This window comes from Felis catus, chromosome D4 (genome assembly GCF_018350175.1).
Source record: "Felis catus isolate Fca126 chromosome D4, F.catus_Fca126_mat1.0, whole genome shotgun sequence".
Classification (NCBI taxonomy): Eukaryota; Metazoa; Chordata; class Mammalia; order Carnivora; family Felidae; genus Felis; species Felis catus.
Genome location: NC_058380.1, coordinates 82,046,754 through 82,070,715, shown reverse-complemented (window position 1 = coordinate 82,070,715; position 23,962 = coordinate 82,046,754). Strand labels below are relative to the sequence as shown.

Below are 23,962 nucleotides of genomic sequence, written 5' to 3'. Positions count from 1 at the left end.
AGCCACCTCATTTTATAGATAAGGAAACCGCTGCCAGGAGATATGAAGAAACTTGGAAAAGGCCACAGTGTTAATAGTAACAATAATTAAACTAAAGTTTTTATTTCTGTCCCAGAGTTCTTTTCACTACCAAGAATTATCATTATACCTAAAACCCCAAGCCAGTTATTTCTGACCCTATCTGCAAGGTTAAGACTTCAGACACACATACCTCATTTCTTCTCTTCCAATGTATACAGATAAACTATAATAGTAAAACTTGATTTCAACAGCCTTAAGATCTTTAGATTATTAAAACAAAGTAACCAGCCAATAAGACCAAAAAACCCAGCAAAACAAAAGCAGCTACAAATCCAGCAGGCTTAGCTTCTGTCATATTTCACATCAGCAGTCTAAAAGAACATGGTAATAGGACATATTTTCCCACATGAAAGAATTTTTTTTAATAGCTTCAAAATTCTTCAAATATTGTCTCTGGAAAAGCGAAATTAAGAAAACAGTCCCATTTACAACTGCACCAAAAATAATAAAATACCTAGGAATAAACTTAACCAAAGAGGTGAAAGCCCTGTATTCTGAGGACAACACAAATAAATGGAAAGACATTCCACGCTCATGGACTGTGAAATGTTAACACATCCATACTGTCCAGAGCAATCTACAGATTTAATTCAGTCTCTACCAAAATACCAACATTTTTTACAGAACTAGAAAAATTAGTCCTAAATTTTGTATGGCATCACAACAGACTCTGAATAGCCAGCACAGTCTTGAAAAATAAGAACAAGGGGAGCCTGCATGGATCAGTCGGTTAAGTATCTGCCTCTTGATTTCAGCTCAGGTCATGATCTCACAGTTCCTGAGATCTAGCCCTGCTCAATCTATTTGGGATCTGCTTGGGATTCTCTCTGTCCTGATCCCCGCTCACACGCATGTGCTCTTGCTCTCTCAAAATTAACATCTGAAAAAAGAAAAAGAACAGAAGTGAAGGTATCATAATCCCAGATTTCAAGATACACTATAAAGCTGCAGTAAGCAAAATAGTGTGGTACTGGCACAAAAACAGACACATAGATCAATGGAACAGAATAGAGAGCCCAGAAATAAACCCACAATTATATGGTCAATTAATCTTTGACAAAGGAGGAATGAATATACAATGGGAAAAAGACAGTCTCTTCAACAAATCATGCTGGGAAGATTGGACAGCAACATGCGAAAGAATGAAACTGGACCACTTTCTTACACCATACACAAAAATAAACTCAAAATGGATTAAAGATCTAAATGTGAGACCTAAAACCATAAAAATCCTAGGTGACAGCACAGGCAGTAACTTCTCTGACACAGGGCCACAGCAATATTTTTCTAGATATGTCTCCTGAGGCAAGGGAAACAAAAGCAAAAATAAACTATTGGGACTACATCAAAATAAAAAACTTCTGCACAGCAAAGGAAACAATCAACAAAACTAAAAGACAACCTCCTGAACTGGAGAAGATATTCGCAAATGACATATATCCAATAAAGGTTTAGTATCCAAAATATATAAAGAACTTATACAACTCAACACCCAAAAAGCAAATAATCCAATTTAAAAACGGGTAGAAGACATAAAAAGAAATGACATACAGGTGGCCAACAAACATATGATAAGATGCTCAACATAACTAATCATTGGGGAAATGCAAATCAAAACCACAATGAGATATCATCTCACGTGTCAGAATGGCTAGTATCAAAAAAGACAAGAAATACCAAGTGCTGGCGAGGATATGGAGAAAAAGGAACCCTTGTGAATAGTTTGTAGGAATGCAAACTGGTACAGCCACTATGGAAAACCATATGGAGGTTCCTCAAAAAATTAAAAATAGAATTACCAAATGATCCAGTAATTCCACTACTGGGTATTTACACACAGAATATGAAAACATTAATTAAAAAAGATATAGGCACTCCTATGTTTACTGCAGGATTATTTACAACAGCCCAATTATGGATGCAGGCCAAGTGTCCATCAATAGATGAATGGACAAAGAAGATGTAGGGTGTGTATATGTATGTATACATATGTGCGTGTGTGCATATATGTGCGTGTGTTGTGTATACAATACATACACAACACACACACACATTCATTCTATGGTATATTACTCAGCCAAAAAAAAAAAAAAAAAGAATGAAAAGAAAGAAATCAGTCTTTCTCTGACTGACATATCTCACTTAAGCATTATACCCTCTAGATCCATCCATGTTGTTACAAATGGCAAGATCTTATTCTTTTTTATGGCTGAGTACTATTCTAACATATATATGTATAAATATACACATGTATACCACCTTATATGCATGCATGTATGTATACACATTTTATGTGTGTATATGTACATATATATACACCACCTCTTCTTTATCCATCCAACCTATTGATAGACACTTGGGCTGTTTCCAAAATTAGAGAAAGAAAAATACCATATGATTTCACTCCTATGTGGAATTTAAGAAACAAAACAAACAAACAAAGAAAAAAAAGTGACAAACGAAAAATCAGACTCTTAAACTATAGACAGCAAAATGATGGTTACCAGTGGAGTGGTGGCTGGCGGTGGGATGGGGGAGCTGGGAATGGGTCAAATAGGTGAAGGGAATTAAGAGAACTCCTATTGTGATGAGCACTGACGGAGTAATATACAGAATTTTTGAATCTCTATATTATACACCTGAAACATAACACTGTATATTAATTATACCGGGATTAAAATCTAAAACATTTTTAATAGTAAAAAATCTTTCCTCTGCAAATCTATTTTTTTCTTTATCACTTACAATATAAAAAACTCTACCTATAAAAGCAGTCATTTTATACTATGAAAGTTATATGACATTCGTGAACCACAAATGATATAGCATTTTAATACACACTTTAAAAAAATAGAATAAAATACCCTACCTAAAATAACCTTTACCATCATCTTCTTTTATTTCTAAAGACACAGAGAAGGTAAAGATGTCACTGTCAGGAGTTTGGGGTGCAGCAGCTGCTGAAAGTGGGGTCTGCTTGGCAGAACGGCGGAAGGCAGTAGCAAAACTGTAAAGTATCCGGCTGACCTACAACAGATGTGTTAGGCTGTTATCACAAGAAATAAAATACTTTTATTAAGGCTGAAGGTTACCTGCTTTGTGTATGTGTGGGGAGGGGGAGTAATACATCTTTCCCCCATTGATTTCTTTTGCTAAGTTATCATAACTTGTTAGGCCTAGAAAGCAAACAACATTAAAATGAGAAGGGGTTTTTAAAAAAGAAGTGATTGTGAACAAGAGAAATCCAACTGAAAAATAATTTCCTAGATTGTTAGAGATGATCTGAATATCTTTATTATAAAAAATAATCCTACAAAATTAGCTTTAAAAGAACAGTTTGTTAATGTGTGACTGCTGAAACCAAGATGCCCATTTAAGCCAATCAAGAAGCAGCCCTGGTCTCTGATACTCTCAGCAAGAAGATTATGGTTCCCCAAACTTCTCGTTTCTTTATATTTCAGCCCATTAGGCTGGAATAAATAAAACATTAGCACAGAATTTCATTTGGCTTTTAAGTGACCATAATAAACACTACAATAACTTCAACACAGTGAGGGTACAGGTGAAGTTTCATTTGCAGACAGTTCTCGTAAGGACTTACAGCTTCTTGTATTTCGCACCGGAAGACGTGTATTCTGAAGAGCTCTGCATTGTAATGACTTTCAGTGAAAGCGAAACAGTCACTCTCAGGAGTTCCATCATGCCCTCTGACACAGAACAGGATTTTGTAGATAGGGTAGTTTGCTATTTCAGTGTTTGTCTGAGGATCTAAGAGTCTGTTTGGTTAAAAAAAAAAAGATATAAAGAGCTTAGAGGGATTATGGACTATTTTCACTGTTATCCATATTATGATTCAAGACTCCTCTTTCTATCAAGATTATATAAACCATTTTTGGTATGCTAATCATATTAATTTTTAGTCTTGATAAACAAGTCATATGTGGATTACTGAAGTTATTAATACATAATTCCACAGTACTAAAACCTATATAGTCTTATACTTTTAGAGAGGCAATCAGAAAGACAAACAATAAGTACATGTTCTTATATAGTCTGTACGTAAATAAAGACTGTATCAATGGGTAAATTAGAGTATCAAAATGAATCATTAAAGCTGTGCTTTTCCTTACCTCCTAAAAAATAACCTAATCTTCTTTCTTATTTAAAAAAATAGGAGTGCCTGGGTGGCTGAGTCGGTTAAGCAACCTACTTCAGCTCAGGTCATGATCTCACGTTCCATGAGTTCGAGTCCCACATTGGGCCTGCTTCAGATTCTGTATCTCACTCTCTCTCTGCCCCTCCCCTGCTCATGCTGTCTCTCAAAAATAAACAAATGTGAGAAAAAATTAAAATAAAATAAAACAAAATAAAATAAAAAATAAAATAAAAAACTGGGGCGCCTGAGTGTGGCTCAGTCGGTTAAATGTCCGACTTTGGCTCAGGTCCTTGAGTGTGAGCTCCATGTCAGGCTCTGTGCTGACAGCTCAGAGCCTGGAGCCTGCTTTGGATTCTGTGTCTCCCTGTCTCTCTCTGCCCCTTCCCTGCTCACACACTCTCTCTCTCTCAAAAATAAACATTAAAAAAAAAAAATTTTTTTTAAAGAATAAAAAACTGGGGTGCCTGGGTGGGTCAGTTGGTTAAGCGTCCAACCTCGGCTTGGGTCATGATTTCATGGTTCAGGGGTTCAAGCCCCACATCAGGCTCTGTGCTGATAGCTCAGAGCCTAGAGCCTGGAGCCTGCTTTGGATTCTGTGTCTCCCTCTCTCTCTGTCCCTCCCCTGCTTATACTCTGTCTCCCTTTTTCTCAAAAATAAAGTAAACATTAAAAAAAAAAAAGAATAAAAAACCTGCTGTGCTGGGGCACCTGCCTGGGTGGTTCAGTGGGTTAGGTGTCCAACTCTTGGTTTCAGCTCAGGTCATGATCTTGCGGTTTTGTCAGTGCGAGCCCTGTGTCAGGCTCTGCACTGACAGCATGGAGCCTGCTTGGGATTCTCTCTCTCTCCTTTTCTCTCTGCCCCTCCTCCACTTGCATCGCCTGTCTCTCTCAAAATAAATAAATAAACTTAACAAAAAAAAAAAAACTGATGTGCTTTCTCATAATGAAACATGTTCTTCTGATTCATGGCAAATAAGAAAGACTGTACAAAACGTTAATATCTACAAAAAAAGATAATTACTAGAATCAAAGGACATCATTACGAAAATCAAAGATGTGTCATTCACTCAAAAATGTATTGGTTCAATAATACTTCTGTGATACCTACAACATTCCAGGCTCTGCCCTGGACAATGAGGACATAAATATGAAAGGAATGGAAAGAAACGGCAATTTCAACACTGAATGGGCAAGGCCATGGATGGGGAAACCCCAGGGGTCCCTGTGTGTAATGCAAACACATAGGAAGGGAACCCAATTCACATTCAAAGGCACTGTGATAAGATAAAAACTTTGAAAACATAGGGCAAGAGAAATTGCTTTTGCATATTTATAGAATTAAAATATATCAGAACAAAGTATAACTTCAGTTGGGCATGACTACTGACTAAGAAGCATACAGAAATGAGAGCTGAACAAATTTTACTGAAAGTTTCACATTAGGGGTGCCTGGGTGGCTTAGTTGGTTAAGCGTCTGATTCTTGTTTTCAGCTCAGGTCACCATCTCACGGTTTGTGAGAGCCATGTTGGGCTCTGTGCCGACATTGTGGAACCTGCTTGGGATTCTCTCTCTCCCTCAAAATAAACAGACATTAAAAAAAAAAGTTTCACATTAATAAATACCATTAAAATTAGGATTTGTGAGTCTAAGTGCAATGGTTCTTTAAAAACTCAAAAGAAGAATTATACACGCAGATGAATGAAATATTAAATATTAAGTAACCTGCTATTATCCACATATAGGTACAATTCTACTACCATGAAAACCCAAAATGTTTCTGGGGGCACAGAAATAGATATTCTCATACAATGCTGATAAAAATACAAAACAGATCAATATTTCTAGATGGCTATTTGGCATTGTATCAAAAACAATGAAAATGGGGAAACCTTTTGACTCAGTAAGTCTACTTCTAGGAATTTATCCTAAGGAAATTTCAAACATACAAAAATTTAGCTCAAACATAACTATTTATAGGAGAATTATAGGTAAAGCACTTACATACCCATTTAATAAAAGCTTAATATTAGCCATTATTAGTACTTTTCTCATTAAAAACAACAACAACAACACTAAAATGTCTAACATAAAAGACTGGTTCTTTTTTTTGTTTTTGTAAGACTATATTTTTTTAAGCAATCTCTATATCCAATGTAGGGCTCAAACTCACAGCCCGGAGATCATGACTTCCACACTCCACCAACTAAGCCAGACAGGTGCTCCAGAGACTGGTTATTTCTAAATAATCCATCATATACCATCACAAATTTACTGATATGGAAAGAGATTCATGATATAAAACTAATTGAAGAAACGGGTGCCTAGGTGGCTCAACTGGTTAAGCATCCACCTTTGGCTCAGGTCATGATCTTGTGGTGAGTTGGAACCCTGCATCGGGTTCCATGCTGACAGCTCAGAGCCTGGAGCCTGCTTCTGATTCTGTCTCTCCCTCTCTGCCCCTACCCAGCTCACGCTCTGTCTCTCAAAAATAAATAAATAAATAAATAAATAAATAAATAAATAAATAAATAAATAAATAAATAAATAAATAAATAAATAAATAAATTTTTAAAAATAAAAAAAATTTAGAAAATGTGTTGACTCTGATAATGTTAATATTATTGATTCTAATATGTTCAGTTAGATTCAATATTAAACTTCTTACTGAACTAATGTGTCAAGCTAGTATTTGTATGGTGGAACAGGGAAAATATAAATAAATTTATTAGGCATATTTTTAGGCCAACATATTTTAATTAACCCCCAAACATTTAAATTTTTAATGTACTACACATACTTGGCATGGGGAAATGTATATAAAAAACTGTTCTAATGAGTGACTAATTTGCGTAAGTATCACAATCCTTGGAAGACAAGATAACACAAGTGCCAGAAGAATGAAACATTACATGAATAAGAAGTTATGTATTTTGTTCATTATTATTTCTAAATCTATAGGTCAGAAATCTGATCCAACGGTACAAACATTTCAGGAAGCTGGTCTTACCTCACAGTTCCTTCAGATACATTCGGCACCGAAAGGGTTACATCTAGTGAAATCTGACACTGGCTTCTTAAGATGGACATCATCCTTAATGCTTCCACTTCACTCCTGGGAGCATTTACTGAGGCACAGCCTAAATAAGTTAGTTTGCTGAAAACTACACTGTCCTCATCAGCCACTGGTGTGAAAGGACTTGACCCTTCGGAATCTGAAAGAAATGTTAATAGAGGGTTACTTTCATTCTGATATTTTGTTGACATGAACACCAAGTAAAAATCTACAGGTTACATTGAGATAATATTTCATTGCCCCACAATAAATGCCCATTGAAGTCAGAAATTTCATATTAAAACTCTGTCACTGACACCAAAATTTTTAGGAATTGCTTTACTGTTAATCCCAAATTTAAAATGTGATCTGAGGTTAGATCTGATTTGTATTTCTGCCTCTTCTAATTTTTTTTGACTTTATAATTTGTATTTAAGTAAAAAAAATAACATTTAATATTTTATCACTCTGAAAAATCCTATCTCTGTCTTCTTTCTGATCTGCACTGCTTTATTTCTCTCATTCATCATCTTAGCCACTTTATTATGTTTTCTCAATGCCCCTGCTTTCCCTTTCCCAATAAAGCTCTACAGTTTTAACACTCTACTTTCCCAGTGAGCCTTTATAACTGCCCTATTCCTCCTCTGTGGTGCCTTTTGCCTCCCTTTTTCAACCTGGCAACTACTCCCAAAGAGCTTTTCAGGCCTGGAACAAGTATCTCTTCCCAAGCATTATTCTTCCACATCTCCAACATTGTACTCAAATTCTTTCTTTCTTGGAAAAATCTTGAAACATTCTGAAATAAGACTACCTCAATGTCATTTAACTACTGTTATCTCTTTGATATAAATGATACACATTTAAAGGGAAATCAGAATGGTACATATACCTACCCCTCACACAACCCCTTAAATCTAAAATCTGAAGATTCTAGAAAACACAGATAATGTTTTTTGCCTGCTCTGAATCAAACCTAGTGTAAGGGTGGACACTCACATAATAAAAACATTAACCTTCAGTAAAGCAAGCAATGCAGCAATCCTAACCTCCTTGTCCAGGTCTCACTGGCAAGCTCATCTCTGGTTTTTGGAGGCCTACTAATGGCACAGGGTTAATGGTGGATGAAGCTGAGAGTTGGTTAGAAAGAGGTCCATCTCCTTCACCATCCAGTTGTGACCTTTCCACAAGTTCTTTGTCCCCTGGCTGGTCGTCCATTGGAGGATCCATCAGAACATCTGCTAGCTCTTTTTGCAGCTGCTGTTCACTTCCATTCCCTATAATCTAAGGGTCACAAATACATGCAATCAGCAAAGTGAGAAAGACAGGCCAGTACTAATTCAAATGGGTCCACATTCTAGAGATCGTCAGCATTTCTTTTGATACAAAGATATCTTCTGAATGTTTTTTAAAAACAGAATAAATCAAGATCTGCAGTAAGAGCTGCAGCTGCTCCCTTAATACATACAGTTTTTCATGAAAAAGTGTATAGTGAATTTGAGAGTAATGCCCGGAAATGTATGTGATAGTCTGCCAATGTTATTAGAAATGGATAAAGGGGCATTAAGGAAGACACTTGTTGGATGAATCACTGGATTCTACTTCTGAAATCATTATTGCACTATATGCTAACTAACTTGGATGTAAATTTAAAAAAAAATTTAAATAAAATTATGGCGATAAAATGTAAGTTTTCTACAATGCCCTCAACTAGCAATGAAAATATTCATAATTTTATTTCTCTGCTGAGAAATAACGCTGCTAATGGGATTATCTTTAGGGGCTTCGCTTATCCTTAAGAAAAAGGGAAAATGTGTTCGCTTGCAAAGTTATCATAGAAACAGACTTAGTAGGTAATAAATTTTCACATGTATTTTACCATTCCTACTATAAATAAGTCTAAGGAAGACTTCTCTGATATTAACAGTTTCTTAAAGTTCTGAGACACCTGAATAAAGCTTGTACATATAAAATGGCCCTGAGCAACAGAAGCACTCCATTTCAGTAATGTCAAGTATTTATTTGTCTAGAGTCATGATGGTTTATTATTAGTTGCTCAACAAGGAAGTAATGCTTTCCAATGCTAAGGAAAACCACAAGTGACAAAACCCAGCAATGTCACTAAATGCTTATTCAAGAAACACTAAAAAAATTTTAACAAAGGAATTAATTTAGGAAAAGTCAATCAAAAAAGGGGGCTGATTTAGGAGGGTTTCTGAAGACTAAACCTGACAAAAAGTTAAAATGGGTGGGGCTAGGAGATTGTTACAGAGAATGAGGTCTTCTCAGTAAAATCAACACAGAAGTTAGGAAGAAAATGTCAATAATAACAGACACCTCTGGACTACCAAAGAACCCTGTTCAAACATAGTTTTATAACCCTATAAGCTTCAAGTTCCTTTGGCTATAAATTATAATTGAGAAACAAACAGTTTTAAATCTTTTTTTGCTGACATTTCCCAAGGAAATTTAACATGTCAGCTACTCTTGCCTTAGAAATAAAGGCCAGACAAGTGTTCAGCCTCTTGGCTTCGGTTACAATGTTTATTTCCGTGAATTTCATTTTATGTTTACAGTCACTGCTAATGGAACTAAAAAGCAGGTCAAGTAATTTTAATTCTTTGTTCTGCCTGATCTTACACATCCAAGTGCAATCAAATTTCCTTTTTCAGAAGTTCTACTTTCACAAGTTTTTTAAACCATCTGAAAAACAAACCACAGCTTAGTTCCAATTAGCCTCTTATTCTTTCAGAACTGGAGAAGAATTACTATATCACCTGCAGTAAATAAAAGATGGTCTATTTGATAGTCTGTTTTCCAAGGGGAGAGAAAGAACATACATAAGTAGTAGTTACAGCTTCCTAAACACAGATGGAGAAAAGACACTCAATTCCATGTTTAGGTAATTAGTAATTATAACTGGGGAAGCCATCACTAAAAGAGCAAAGTAAATCAAAGAGAAGACGTTTTACATATTATGAAGTACTATTTTGTTCTTTGGTATACAGGGTAATTAAACTCAAGTTTTCTGCTGTATAGACTGCCTACATTTTCATATTATTTGCCAATAACAAAAATATACCTAACCCTGAGAGAAAACATGTTTATATGTTTGTATTTTGTGTTTATACATGTTCATCTTGCATTCTTCTCTCATTTATAAAATCTATAAACATAAGAACTGTGTTCCATTTCCTTAACTCTTCCTTAAGGACTAGGAAAAAGAAACATTCACATGCAAACATGTGATTTTTAAAAGCTGCTTAAAAATAGCAATGCAACATATGCTTTGGATAATTAGGTCCAAAATAGTACTCAACAATTTTGTTAGATCATTTGTGAACCTTCAATTTAATTTCAGAATTACTGTCTGTGACATTACAATACACACACTTAAACTAATTAAGCTTTTTGTTTTTTTATTAAAAGAATTTTTTTTTTTATTAAGTAATCTCTATGCCCAACATGAGGCTTGATCTAATGACCCTGATATCAAGAGCAGTACGCTCCACTGACTGAGCCAGCCAGGTACGCTGTTGTTTTCTTTCTAAAGACAGTCTTCCCTGGGCTTATCTGGGAAATAATTCACAATGACTTTCAAGGCTCTCAAACTCTGACATGCATCAGAATCACGTGGAGAATTTTTATGACGCAAAGTGTTGGGCCCCAAATGAATTCCAATTCAGTAATTCTGAGTGGACCTGATAATGTGTATTTTTAAAAAATTTCCAGGAGATAGTGATACTGCTAGTCTGGGGACCACAGTCTTAAGAATCAACCTTGGGTTAATGGTTCTTAACCATGACTCTACAGTATAATTACTAATATTACCAGGAGGCATTTTAAAATTCAAATATTTGCTCCTCCCTCCCTCCCCTCACCTCCCACCCTAGTAGAGCCTGGCTGGGCATATGCATTTTGAAGAACCTCCACAGGTTATTTACAAAACGGGTGGCAGGCCAGATTAGGCCAGCAGACTATAGTTTGTTGACCTCTGGTATTGATGAATAGCTTAAATAAACCAACAACCGCTTATTGCTAGACTTCTTGTTATTAACACAAAATAAACCCACCATAAGCAGGGTTTTTCTGTTCCTTGCTGCCAAGAGCATTCTTAACAGATAACACAATCATCTCTAAAACAGATGTAGCTTCAGGTAAAGTAATCAACACACTGCAATATTAGTAAAGGGCAGACATACAGATCAGTGGAACAAAGCAGAATCCAGAAATAGACTGACATATATATGACCAATTGGTTTCAACAAAGTTGGCAGGGTAATTCAATGGAGAAAGGTAATAAATGGTGTTAGAACAATTAGCCTGACATCCATACCTATGTAAAGACATGAATCTTAGCTAATACTTCACATCATATACAAAAATTAATGCAAAATGGGTCACAATCTAAATGCAAATCCTGAAACTATATAACCTACAGAAGAAAAACAAAGGAGAAAATCTATGAAAATCCTGAGACACAGAGATTTCTTACAATACAAAAAGTAGCATAAAAAAATGATAAAACACGCTTTATCAAAACTAGAAACTTCTGCTCAAAAGACACTACTAAGAGAATGAAAACACAAGCCACAGACTTGGAGAATATACTTGCAAATCATGTTTCTGATGAAGGATTTATACCCAGAATACATCTACCCAGAATATCTCATAACTCATTAAGGAAACAAGCAACTCAATTTAAAAAATGGGCATTTTCACCAAAAAAAGTATGAAGGTGGCAAACAAGCACGTGAAGGAAACTCAATTCATTAGCCAGTAGAGAAACTGAAACCACAATAGGATGCCTCCATACACCTAATAAGATTGGCTAAAATTAAAAACAAGACAATACTGAGAATACCAAGAATTCGCAAAGATGCGTGACAACTGAAAACCTCCCATACACTGCTGGTGGGAATGCAAAATGGTACACTTTAGCTGTCTTTTGTAAATTTCATAGGTAAATATACACCTACCATATGACTCAGTCCTAGGCATTTACCCAAGAAAAATTAACACCTGTGCCTCTTTGTGCATGTTTATAGCAGTATTGATAATCACCAAAAACTGAATATAAATGTTTATCAACTGCTTAGTGCATAAACTGCCATATAGCTATATAATGGCATACTACTCAGCAGTAAAAAGGAATGAATTATTAATACACACAATAACATGGATTATTCCAAGTAAAAGACGCCAGGCACAAAAAAACTCCATCATACCGTAAGGTTCCATTTATATGGAATTCCGGAAAAGGAAAACTATAGCGATGGAAATCAGATCATTGGTTGTCAGGGGCTAGGAAGGAGATGAGAGGATTCACTAAAAAAAAAGTACAAAGGAACTTTCTGGAATGGTAAAAATATTCTGTATCTTAATTGTGGTGGTTGTCATGTAAGAGTTTATATTCACTACAGCTTATAGAACTATACACCTAAAAGGGCTGCATATTACTGTGTAAACTTTAACTCAATAAACTTAAAATAGAAAAGGGATATTCATAGTGCGGAAGGCTATGCATTTGTGGGAGCAGGGATTATAGAAGTAATCTCTGTACTTTCCGTTTTGCTGTGAACCTAAAACTGCGCTAAAAAATAAAGTCTGTTTTTTAAAAATTAGAAAAAAACAAGTGGTTTCTACAAAAAAGAACAAAACTATTTACTTTTTTCTAATGCATCCCAAAAGATATTCATCCAGGGTTCTGTTTTTGGCAATAACCTTATTTTACAGGCTCTCCTGTGGCCACCTCATCTATGGCCAATGATATACAAACAATCCCTAATATATACCTACAACCCCTTCCTTAGCTCCCTACTGGAGAGAATTCTTCAGGTAGATATTCCAGACTTAGTGTGTCAAACTTAACTCACTGTCCGTTCCTCCTTCTGTATTCTTTTTATTTTTTAAAGTAAGCTCTACGCCATTGTGGGGCTCAAACTCACGACCCCAACATCAAGAGTCACATGCTCTACAGACTGAGCCAGCAAGGCGCCACCCTTGCTTTGTTGTTGTTGTTGTTGTTTTTAAATCAGTGAATTGTAATACTATCCACTTAGTGAGCCTATGAAGAGCACAATCACCCGTCACTCCTCTCATTCCCACAATACTCACAAAGCTTACTGATCCTTGCTCATTTGTGCATTTTTTCCACCTTCTATGTAGGTAATACCACAGGACAGCTTCTTTCATTTTACATAAGTCTACTGGAAAGGTAAGAGTTTCCCTGCCTTCTTTCTCTCTCCCCTCTGATCTGTCATATGGCCATTCAAGTTACAATTGCAAACCTTAGTTCTGATCAAACCCTTCCATGTTTCCTCCATTTCCATAAGATAAAGCCCAAATTTGTAACTATATTCTATGAATTTTTCACAACTCTGCCCAATTTATGCTTTCATCTCTTACCAGACACGTCAAATTACTCAACTTCCCTAAGACATATCATAAGCTTTCAAGCATCAAGACTCTATAGACTGTTCCCTTTCCTAGAAAGTCCTCTTCTCCTTCTCCTTTCTGTTAAGACCAAGCTTAAATTCTGTTACCTCCTCTGGGAAATCTTAACCCCACTATATGGGGTTTAATTAGTCCCTCCTTAGGGAGTGCTACCATATGAGCATACATGTTTTATAGAACCAGACCTTGAACCAGTCTGGATTAGATGGCAGGGATTGCTTCTTAAGGTATCTTTATATTATTCCCAAAGCTTTGGATAGATTCATTGCACAGTGTACCTGCAATATAGGTTTACTGAATTGAGTTTTATAAATGCAAAGAATAGAAGCCAAAGTAGTATTATTTTACCAATTTTGATACTGGATACAGATTTTGAGTTATAAAAAATGAAATCTGAATGCTTTATTTTAGCTTTGTTTACTTAAATACAACAAAAACAAAGCATCATTTTCTATTATTCTGAGAATCATTAAAGGTTTAACATTTACTAAGAATACTGGGCAAGACCAATTAGCATGCTACAAAACAATTTTATTTTGAAGCCCAACAAAGACTTCTAACTTAACAGAAATATAAAAATAAAAAAAGCAAAGCAGGTATGTATGGATAAATCAATGGTCATATTCAGATTTATGTTCATCTCTGTGTAAACTAGATTAAGAGGAGGAGGGGAGAATACTTTAAGAAACAGTCCTGAATTGAGGGAAAAAAAAAACAATAAATATAAAGTAGCCAATTTAGCAGCTACTGTAAACGCAGACAAAAATATTTGTAAGGACAGAGACTGCATGGCAAGTGATTTATTCATAATTCTGCTTATAAAGCAGGGTGGTAGTAAAAACAGTGGGCACAAGAGCTGGCTTATGGCACAACTCCAGGGGTCACCATTCACATACAGACCATGTGAACAGCAGCCTGTACTTACATCCTGGGCTCCATAGTAAGACCTGAATTTGGGACATGGCTCTGATACTAACTGTTGGCTGTGGGCAAATTACCCTCTGGGAGCCACAACTGCCTCATCTCTAAAATGAAAGTGTTAATATCTATCTCATAGGACTGTCATGTCATGAGGATTCAATGATACAATAATAATATGCTTACTGGGCATTTATTATTTATAATTAAGGCATTATATATGATTTTTACAAGGATTATCTCATTTCTACATCACAGTACCTGTCAATTAGTAAGCATACAATTAGTATCACTTTCAGCTTTTATTTTTAACGATTTTATTTTTTTTAAGTTTATTTATTTTCAGAGACAGCATGAGCAGGAAGGGGCAGAGAAAGAGAGACAGAGAGTCCCAAGCAGATTCTGCGCTGTCAGCATAGAGCCCAATGTGGGGCTCAATCTCAGGAACCATGAGATCATGACCTGGGCCAAAATCAAGAATTGGACACTTAACCAACTGAGCCACCCAGGAGCCTCTTAAATATTTTATTTTTAAGTAATTTCTACACCCAACGTGGGGCTTGAACTCACAACCCTGAGATCAAGAGTCACATGCTCCACCAAATGAGCCAGCAGGCAAGCCCCACTTTTTCAGCTATTTCTAAATAAATTCTGACCCACCTTCTGGAGAGGAGGTTTGAAAAACCAAGTAACAACAACAACAACAAGAAAAAAAAAAAAGCAGTTCTTCCACCTTCCATTATCCAGAGAAAACTAAGAACACACCTACTATTTATGTGTAAGACCCATTACTGAAGTAACACCTGTCCTTTCTAAATGTATCAAATAAAAGTAATAATTTATAGGGTAAAACTGGCTACAGGTCTATTTCCTTAAGAGCAAAACTGCATTTATAGAAGCAAAGGACAAAACGTTTCAAAGGCAAAAGCCAGAGTCATTTCCTGGTGTTAATGTTCTACTTCTAACTTTATAGCCTGTTTCCGTTCTCTGCAACAATACCAACTAGGCACCACTTGATTTGACAGTTATCCAAAGCTACGTTAGGCAGTTTGGGATCTTTTTCCAGTAGAGATTTTGTCTTAGGAAATGCATGTTTATGAAATGACAGTGTGCACTTGAGATATCCACAGATGTTGAGAAAATTAAAGACAAATTCCTGATGATCTACAGTTCCCACTACTTGTGTCAGACTGCAATGAAAATAGAAGTGAAAATGGTTCCGACTGAGTAATTTTACTCAGCTTCAGTGTAAAAGCTAAGGCATCTTGAAACAAGTACATAAATCTCAGTTTTACCAGAAAGCAAGGCACAAAAGAACCAGAAGTCCCATTTGGATACTGGAAAGTATTGTTACTGACTTCAAACCCACTCACATACTCATTCTGCGATCTTTGATAAATCACTGAATTTCCTTGTGTCATTTATAAATTGCAGCTGTTCTGGCTATCCATCTTTTTATCTTACTGCATGAAGGAAGGACCAGAGAAACAACCTAAAAATTATCATTAGGAATTACTAACATTAACTTAAAAAGGGAAAGAGAAGGAACAGCACCTTGTAAATTCATCCTGAAAAGTTAAGTGAAGAAAGACCCAAAATATTTATGATTGTGTTGCTAAATAATAGGATTATGACTGAGTTTTACTTACGTCTCATACTGTCTGAATTTTATGTATAAAGCAGACATTATTTTTATAATTAGAGAAAACAAATAACAAAAAGTCCATTTGGGAGAAAAAAGGAAAGCAAGCACGTTCAATTCTACTGTATGCAGTGATCATAACCCTAGGCCTTTTTCAAGCCTGTTGATTTTTCTACATTTCACAGACTCACTTTGAGTAATTCTTAATCATTCTTTAAGGTTTTGCTAAATTGTTACCTACTCTATGAAACCTTTCTTTGCTTTAATAGGCAATAATTATGTTCTCATATAAATCTGCTTTTATCTATATTCTGGTACTTGATGAATTTTATAATGACATAGTTCCTTATGTGTCTCCCCACCATCATCCTGATCCCCTTAGTTAAACTGTGTGTTCATGGTTCAGTTACTCTGTTTGCTGAATAAAAGACCTACATCAGAGGACAAGATCACCTGATACTAAAGCAAGTAATATCAGATACAAAGTCAGAAAATTAGTCTAGCCAATGCTAAGTGAGAAGGAGTGACTTCTTTATCAGCTATTTCAATACAGGTTGGCAACTTCTTTCCAACTAAAATAATGTTCGGTGGATTTTTCAAGAAGAAAAAGATTAAAAATTCTCTAACTGAACGTTCCACCAAAGAAGTATTGGCTCATCAATGTACTCCCAACCAAGATTTATAGAGTATCTTTGATTAAGAGCTAAGGGTATAATATTCCTACACAAGAGGAGTCAGGTAGAGAAAATACAACATGTTCTGAATTTATGAAAGTTTTCCGATTTTGATGTGAAATGTCAAAACATTTTATGAAGATAAATACCTGTGTTTTTTATAACTACATCATCATATAAAGCTCTTCTTTAAAGGGCTTAACTAAAGCATTACCTTCTCCAAGAAGCTTTCCCAGACTCCTCCCCCAGGCTGAGACAAGTTTCCATCCTTTGTTCTATAGCACCCTTTGTTAATCTCTACCGTAGCATTTATCTAACTGCATTAATGTTGAAAATTAAAAATATAGCCACAGTATCTCTACAGCTCCTCCATCAAGAGATATAGTCTATTTCCTGGATTGGCTCTGTGACTTGCTGTGATCAATACAATGTGGCAGAAGTGACACCATGTAATTTCTAAGCCTTAACCTTAAAAGATACCTTATAGCTTCCACATCTATCCTAGGACCACCATGCTGCCATGACGAAGTCTGAGATGAAAGACTACAGGAAAAGACTCAGCCATCCCAATTAAGCTCAGTCTTCAGCCAATGTATCAATTGAATGAAGTTATATGAACCAAAACAAGACCAGCAAAACAACCCACTCAATGCATAAAATCATTAGAAATTAATAAACTGTTTTAAGCCACTCAGTTCTGAGATCTGAGGTAGTTTGTTACAAAGCAAAGACTACTACAATCCACTGCAGCAAGAATCTGAACTGTCATCTACCCTAAGCTTTAGCATCTGCTTATATATATAAGCAGGAACCATGTCCAATTGATCTCTATTCTCATTCACCCTTTAAAGAGCTTCTCTTTGTCTGTGATATTCTGCAGTTTCACTGTCATCCTTTTTTAAGTTTATTTTTTCACTTTGAGAGAAAGTGGAGGACCAAAGAGAGGGAGAGACAGAATTCCAAGCAGGCTCTGTGCTGTCAGTGCAAAGCCTGCTGTGGAGCTCGAACCCACAAAACACTAGATCATGACCTGAGCTGAGATCAAGAGTTGGACGGTTGCTTCACAGACTGAGCCACCCAGGCGCCCCCACTGTCATCCTGATTGGGACTCACTCTGTTTCTTGAAGCTGATTTGTATCTTTTATCACTTGTGGAAAATATTCAGCTATTATCTCAAGTTATTTCCTTTTCTCCCACTCTATTCTATTTTCTGAGTAATTTCCTCAGGTTGATTTTGCAGGTACTTGATTTTCTCTTCAACCATGTCTAATCTACTATTTAACACATCAGTTGTACCTTTAACTTTACTTGCTCTGATTTTCATGAAGTTTGCTTGGTCTTTTATTAGATTTTTAAATAACTTTGTTCTATCCTAATATTTTCAAATTTTTCTTTAAATTTCCAATCATTTAAATCATATCTATCTTAAAGTTACAGCTAATAATTCAAATGCGCAAGTGTTGGTGAGATTTGATCCTGCTGGGGTTTGCCTACTCTGGGTCTTTGTAAATTTGGGAATGTTTGATATTCTGTATCAAAGTTATCTGTAGAAATACCAGGCAGCCTGGGTGGCAAGCATGTCCCTCCAGAATAGTTCTGCAATTGATTCTGTCAGGAGCCCTAAGAGTATTACCAACCCAGGAACATGTAGGTAGTATAAATTCAAATCCCAAATACCTGAAGGCAAGCCCACTGGAACAAGTTATCAACAAGACTCCCCTCTAAACCCGTGTCCAACCTAAAATATATAAGCTTCCTTATTTTCTTCCTATGACTATAAACAAGTTATTTTTTCCAAATCTATCCTTTCAGTTAGCCTGAAGGTGTTATATAAGGAAATCTCAGTTCCAACACCCCTCTCTGTAAAACCCAAAGCTTTATCTCTTCTCCAATTTAGTCAAAACCCAAGCCCACTGATCATAAAGCAGCAAATTCCCCCAGTACGGACCCAGTGTCAGCATATATGTATAGTTCTGGCTTTCAGTGTCCCTCTTTCCTATTATTCTTTTGAGATTACTTTCTTGTGAATATAGCTATGAAAGGTATTTGTTATATTTCATCCAGCTCTCCTAAATATTTCGTACTAGGACATTTTTAGGTTTTCTAGGTCATCATAGTTCCAAAAATGGGGAGTTCTCAACTTCGGTGCCTAAAAACAGCATTTGGTGGATTACTAGCTATCAACTGAATAATTCAACAAAACACTCAATTAGGACTTTTGGGGTGGATCAATGACAGACTTTTAAATGTATTTTTCTGGAGTGTTATATGAAGGTGATGAATCACTAAATTCTACTCCTGAAAACAAAATTATACTATATGTTAACTACCTAGAATTTAAATAAAAATTTGGGTGAAAAATGTATTTTCTAAATCCAATGCAATTTTACAATCTAGTAGTGGCTGAGACAACAGTTTTAAAAAGAGTCATCAGCATCACTGAGCAACACGTTTGCAGTAATCCTATTATACTTGACTTTGATGAAAATATCAAAGATTCAACAATTCTATTACTTCTCCACTTACCATTTCTACATACAGTAAACCAATATACTGTCCAGATGTACTGAAAATACATGGAAATACATACAGGAAACATTTTTAATTTGTAGAACATATTGCTCAATTTCCTGGTCTAAAAAACAGAACATTTCTTTTCAGTAAACAAGATATGAGACAGCACAAAAAAAGTTCTCTGCAGGAGCCCTGAGGGTCTTTCCCATTTACCATAAATGATTCATCAAATTAGAAACAGGAAGAGTAAGTCAAACAGTATTTCAAAAATTAACAAGACAATTTTAAGTCTTCTCCAAAAAGAGAGAAGACTCATCTATTTGCATGTGTACTCATTTATGCGGTCTTCCTTCATATTACAGAAATTGCTCCTAGGTTAACCCCTCCACTTACACACAGGAAATCTCTCTTCCCAACCTAAGACTTAGCAATTCTCTGGTACTAGTAATGTCCCCTTCTTTACTGAATAACTCTTATCAGTACACACATATCAGGAAATCTCTCACTGGAATCCCTATTACTCTTCAGTTACCACTCCATTTTTCTGCTTTGTTTTTTTTTTAGCAAAACTCCTTACAACAGTTGTCTACACTATCACCACTTCCTCCTCAGCTACCACTTACAACCCAACCCACAGTAATGCTAATGATCTCATCTCTCTTGAAAACAACAACAACAACAAAAAACAAGCAAAAAAACACCCTTCTTAAGGATCACCCAGGCCTCTATCCTATCATTCTTCAGTCACCATCTAAAGCAACCTCTCAGCAGAATCTAACATACCTGGTTATTCCCACTCTCTTGAAACACTTTCTTCATTTCTCTCCCAAGGCACTCCAAATCTCCTAGTTTTCTTTATATCTCACTAGTTATATCCTCTCACTCTTCTCTGCTGGCTTCTCTTTATCTCCATCTCTCAATGTTGAAGTACTCCAAGAATCAGCTCTTCACTAACTCTTCAGTTGCTAATGCTCACTCTGGGTGATCTCACCTAGTCCCACAGCTTTAAATACCATCTATATACTGTTGATGCTAGTCACAGTCACTCTGGAGGATCAATCTCATCAACATCCTGAACTTCTGATCCCTTTAACCTGATCCTGGTCCTATCTCTTTCCATTTTAGTAAATGGCACTACCATATACCTTACAGCTCAGACCAAAATCTAGGAACCATCATTTATTTCCCTCTTTGCCTCAAATCCCACATCTAATTTGCCCACCCTATCAGTTCTACCTTGAAATATACCCTGAATCAAAGCCATGAGATCATAACCTGAGCCGAAATCAAGAGTCGGAGGCTTAACAAACTGAGCCACCCAGACGCCCTGACTAAAACAGCCTTCTATCTACTCTTCTTACTACCAACCAGTCTTGCCTCTTTACTGCCAATTCTCCAAAGAGTAGGCCAGATATAATTCGTATACAACTCACTTACTTAAAGCATACATTCTATGGTTTCCAGTATATTCACAGAGGAGCAACCAACACCAAAGTTAATTTAATATATTTTTATCATGGGGTGCTTGGGTGGCTCAGTAAGCATTTGACTTCACCTCAGATCTTGATCTCACGGTTCATGGGTTCGAGCCCTGCATCTGGCTCTATGCTGACAGCTCAGAGCCTGGAGCCTGCTTTGGATTCTGTGTCTCCCTCTCTCTCTGCCCCTCCCCTGCTCTCACTCTGTCTCTCAAAAATAAATAAAACATTAAAAAATTTTTAAAATATTTTCATCACCTCAAAAAAAAGCACACAAAAAACCCAAACACCACCACAGGTATCAACTCCCCTTTCCCTCAATAACTCCAGCCCTAAATAAGCAACAACTAATTGACCCTGTCTCTGAAGATTTAACTCTTCTAGATATTTCATATTGATGGAACCATATAATCTGTGGACTTTTTGACTTAACTGTCATTTAACATGTCTTCAAGGTTCATCTATATTGCAGCATGTATCAGTACTTTATTCCTTTTTATGACCAAATAATATTCCATTATACATCACATTTTATTTATCCATTTAGTAGTTGGTAAACATTTAGATTGTTTAGCTTTTTATATGCCTTAAATACATCCTGTGGGTTGTCTTTTTTCCTTTGCTCCTTTGGTGTGAAATCTAAGAATCCACTGTCAAATCTGAAGTCATGTAAATTTACCCCATGTTTCTTCCAAGAGTTTTACACTTCTAGCTCTTACACTGAAGTCTGTAATCCATTTAAGCTAATTTTTGTATATGGTGTGAGGTAAGGCTGCAACTTCACTCTTTTGAACATGGCTATCCAGCTGTCCCACCACAATTTGTTGAAGAAAAAAAAAAAATCCTCTCAATTGAATGGTATTGGTAACCTTGTCTAAATCAGCTGATCACAGAAATATGGTTCTATTTCTGAATGTTCTATTTCTCAAATGTATTCCAGTGATCTATATGCCTAGCCTTATGTCAATACTACACTATCTTGATTACCACTGCTTTATAATAAGTTTTGAAATTGCAAAGTCTGAGTCTTCCAACTTTGTTCTTCATTTTCAAGATTATTTTGGCCTATTCAGGGTCCCCTGAAATCCAAAATGAATTTTACAACTGTCACATAAACCTCTACACAGATGTTACCTAGGATTATGATAAAGACTGCACTGAATGTGTAGATCAATTTGAGGAGTAATGCCATCTTCACAATAAGTCTTCTGATACATGAACAACGAATGGACTTCCATTTATTTAGATCTTATTTTCTTTGAACAATGTTTTACAGATTTCAAAGCCTAAGATTTGCACTTTTGTTTAACTTCGTACTATTTCATTCTTTTTCATGTTATCATAAATTGTTTTTTCACTGTTACTTTAAGGTTGTTCATTGCAAATGTATACAAATAAAACTGATTTTTTGTACATTGATCTTGTATCCTACAATATTGTTAAACTTCTTAGTTTTAATATATTTTTTTTTGATTTCTTAGGGTTCTCCATATACAAGATCATGTCAACTGCAAACATAGTTTTTACTTCCTTCTTTCCAATCTGGATACCTTTTATATTTTTGCCTGAGTGCCCTGGTTGTACCCTCCAGTACAATGTTGACCAGAGGTAGTTAAGTGCAGACATCCAGGTCTTTAGGCTGAACTTAAGGGGAAAGAATCTACTCTTTTACCACCAAGAAAGATTTTAGCTGTGAGTTTTTCATAGATGCTGTTAATCAGGTTGAAGAAGTTACATTCATAGTTGATTTTTTTTCTCAATTTCTTTATTTTCATAAAAGGTGTTGCATTTCAGCAAACACTGTTCCTGTGTCCACTAAAAATGATCATGTAGTTTTGTTTTTAGTTCCGTTGATACATTGCATTACCTTAATAGATTTTCAGTTGTTAAACCAACCTTACATTCTTGGAGTAAATCCCACTTGATCACAGTATGTAATCCTTTTCATATACTGCTGAATTAATAAGTATGCTTGTATTTTGTTGAGGACTTTTGTGTACCGATTTATAAGAAATATAGATATGTAGTTTTCTTGTGATGTCTTTGTCTAGTATTGGCATTGGCACAGTATCTTCCTCATAGATTTAGTCAGGAAATATCCTTTTTTTTTTTTTTCCTATTTTTGGGGATAATTTGTGAGGAACTGGTATTCTTACTTAAGTATCTGGTAGAATTCAGGGAATAAAGCCATCTAGGTAGGCCAGAGCTTGCTTTATGGGTACATTTTTTATTACTAATTCAACCTCTTGTTATAGGTCTATTCACAGTTTCATTAGTGTTTTTCTAGAAATTTATCCATTTTAGTAAGTTCTTTTTTGGCGTATTACTATTCCTAATAGTCCCTTATAATCCTTTTTGTTTAACATATGTTTGGTAGTATTGTCTTTTCTTTCAGTTCTAATTCTAGTAATTTTTTTCCTTGGCCAATCCAAGGTTTTATCAATTTTATTAATCTTTTCAGAGAACCGGGTTGCTTTATTGATTTTTTTCTCTATTTTTCTATCCTCTGTTTCATTGATTTCTGCTCTTATCTTTTTTTTTCCTTACTTTGGCTTGTTTTACATTTAGGTTGCCCTTCTTTTTCCAATATCTTAAAGTAAAAGATTACTGATTTGAATTTTTCCTTCTTCCATAATACAGGAATTTACAGGTAGAAATTTTCCTATACATATTTAAGCTGTAACCCATAATGTCTGCATGCCAGGTCTTTTCCCATCTTTTATTTTAAATGTTTCTTTTTTTGTATTTAAAGTGTGTCTCCTACTGAGAACATACAACTGGATCATGGTGTTTTATACACTGCTGATGTTTTTTTTTTTTAACTTTATTGCCTAATCCATTTTGTTATTCTTGATACAGTTCAATTTAGGTATGCCATTTTGTTTTTTAATTTTTATGCATCTGTTTCATGTATTTTCCATTCCTTTATTCATCTTTTATTGTTTTTAGTAGTGAATATTTTCTAATATAGCATTGACATTTCTTTAGTGATA

General features: G+C 35.5%; 1 protein-coding gene across 4 annotated transcripts in view; it reads right to left on the bottom strand.

Annotated features, from left to right (window-relative positions):
* RABGAP1 (RAB GTPase activating protein 1) overlaps positions 1-23,962 on the bottom strand; it is a 178,893-nt gene that overhangs the window by 122,354 nt on the left and 32,577 nt on the right. For all 4 annotated transcript variants that reach the window (XM_045043519.1, XM_045043520.1, XM_045043521.1 and 1 more), the window contains 4 exons: positions 8,337-8,571; positions 7,246-7,450; positions 3,683-3,857; positions 2,951-3,108 (listed from right to left, as the gene is read on the bottom strand). In XM_045043519.1, the coding sequence (XP_044899454.1) occupies positions 2,951-3,108; positions 3,683-3,857; positions 7,246-7,450; positions 8,337-8,571 (773 nt within the window). The remainder of the gene's footprint in view (positions 1-2,950; positions 3,109-3,682; positions 3,858-7,245; positions 7,451-8,336; positions 8,572-23,962) is intronic.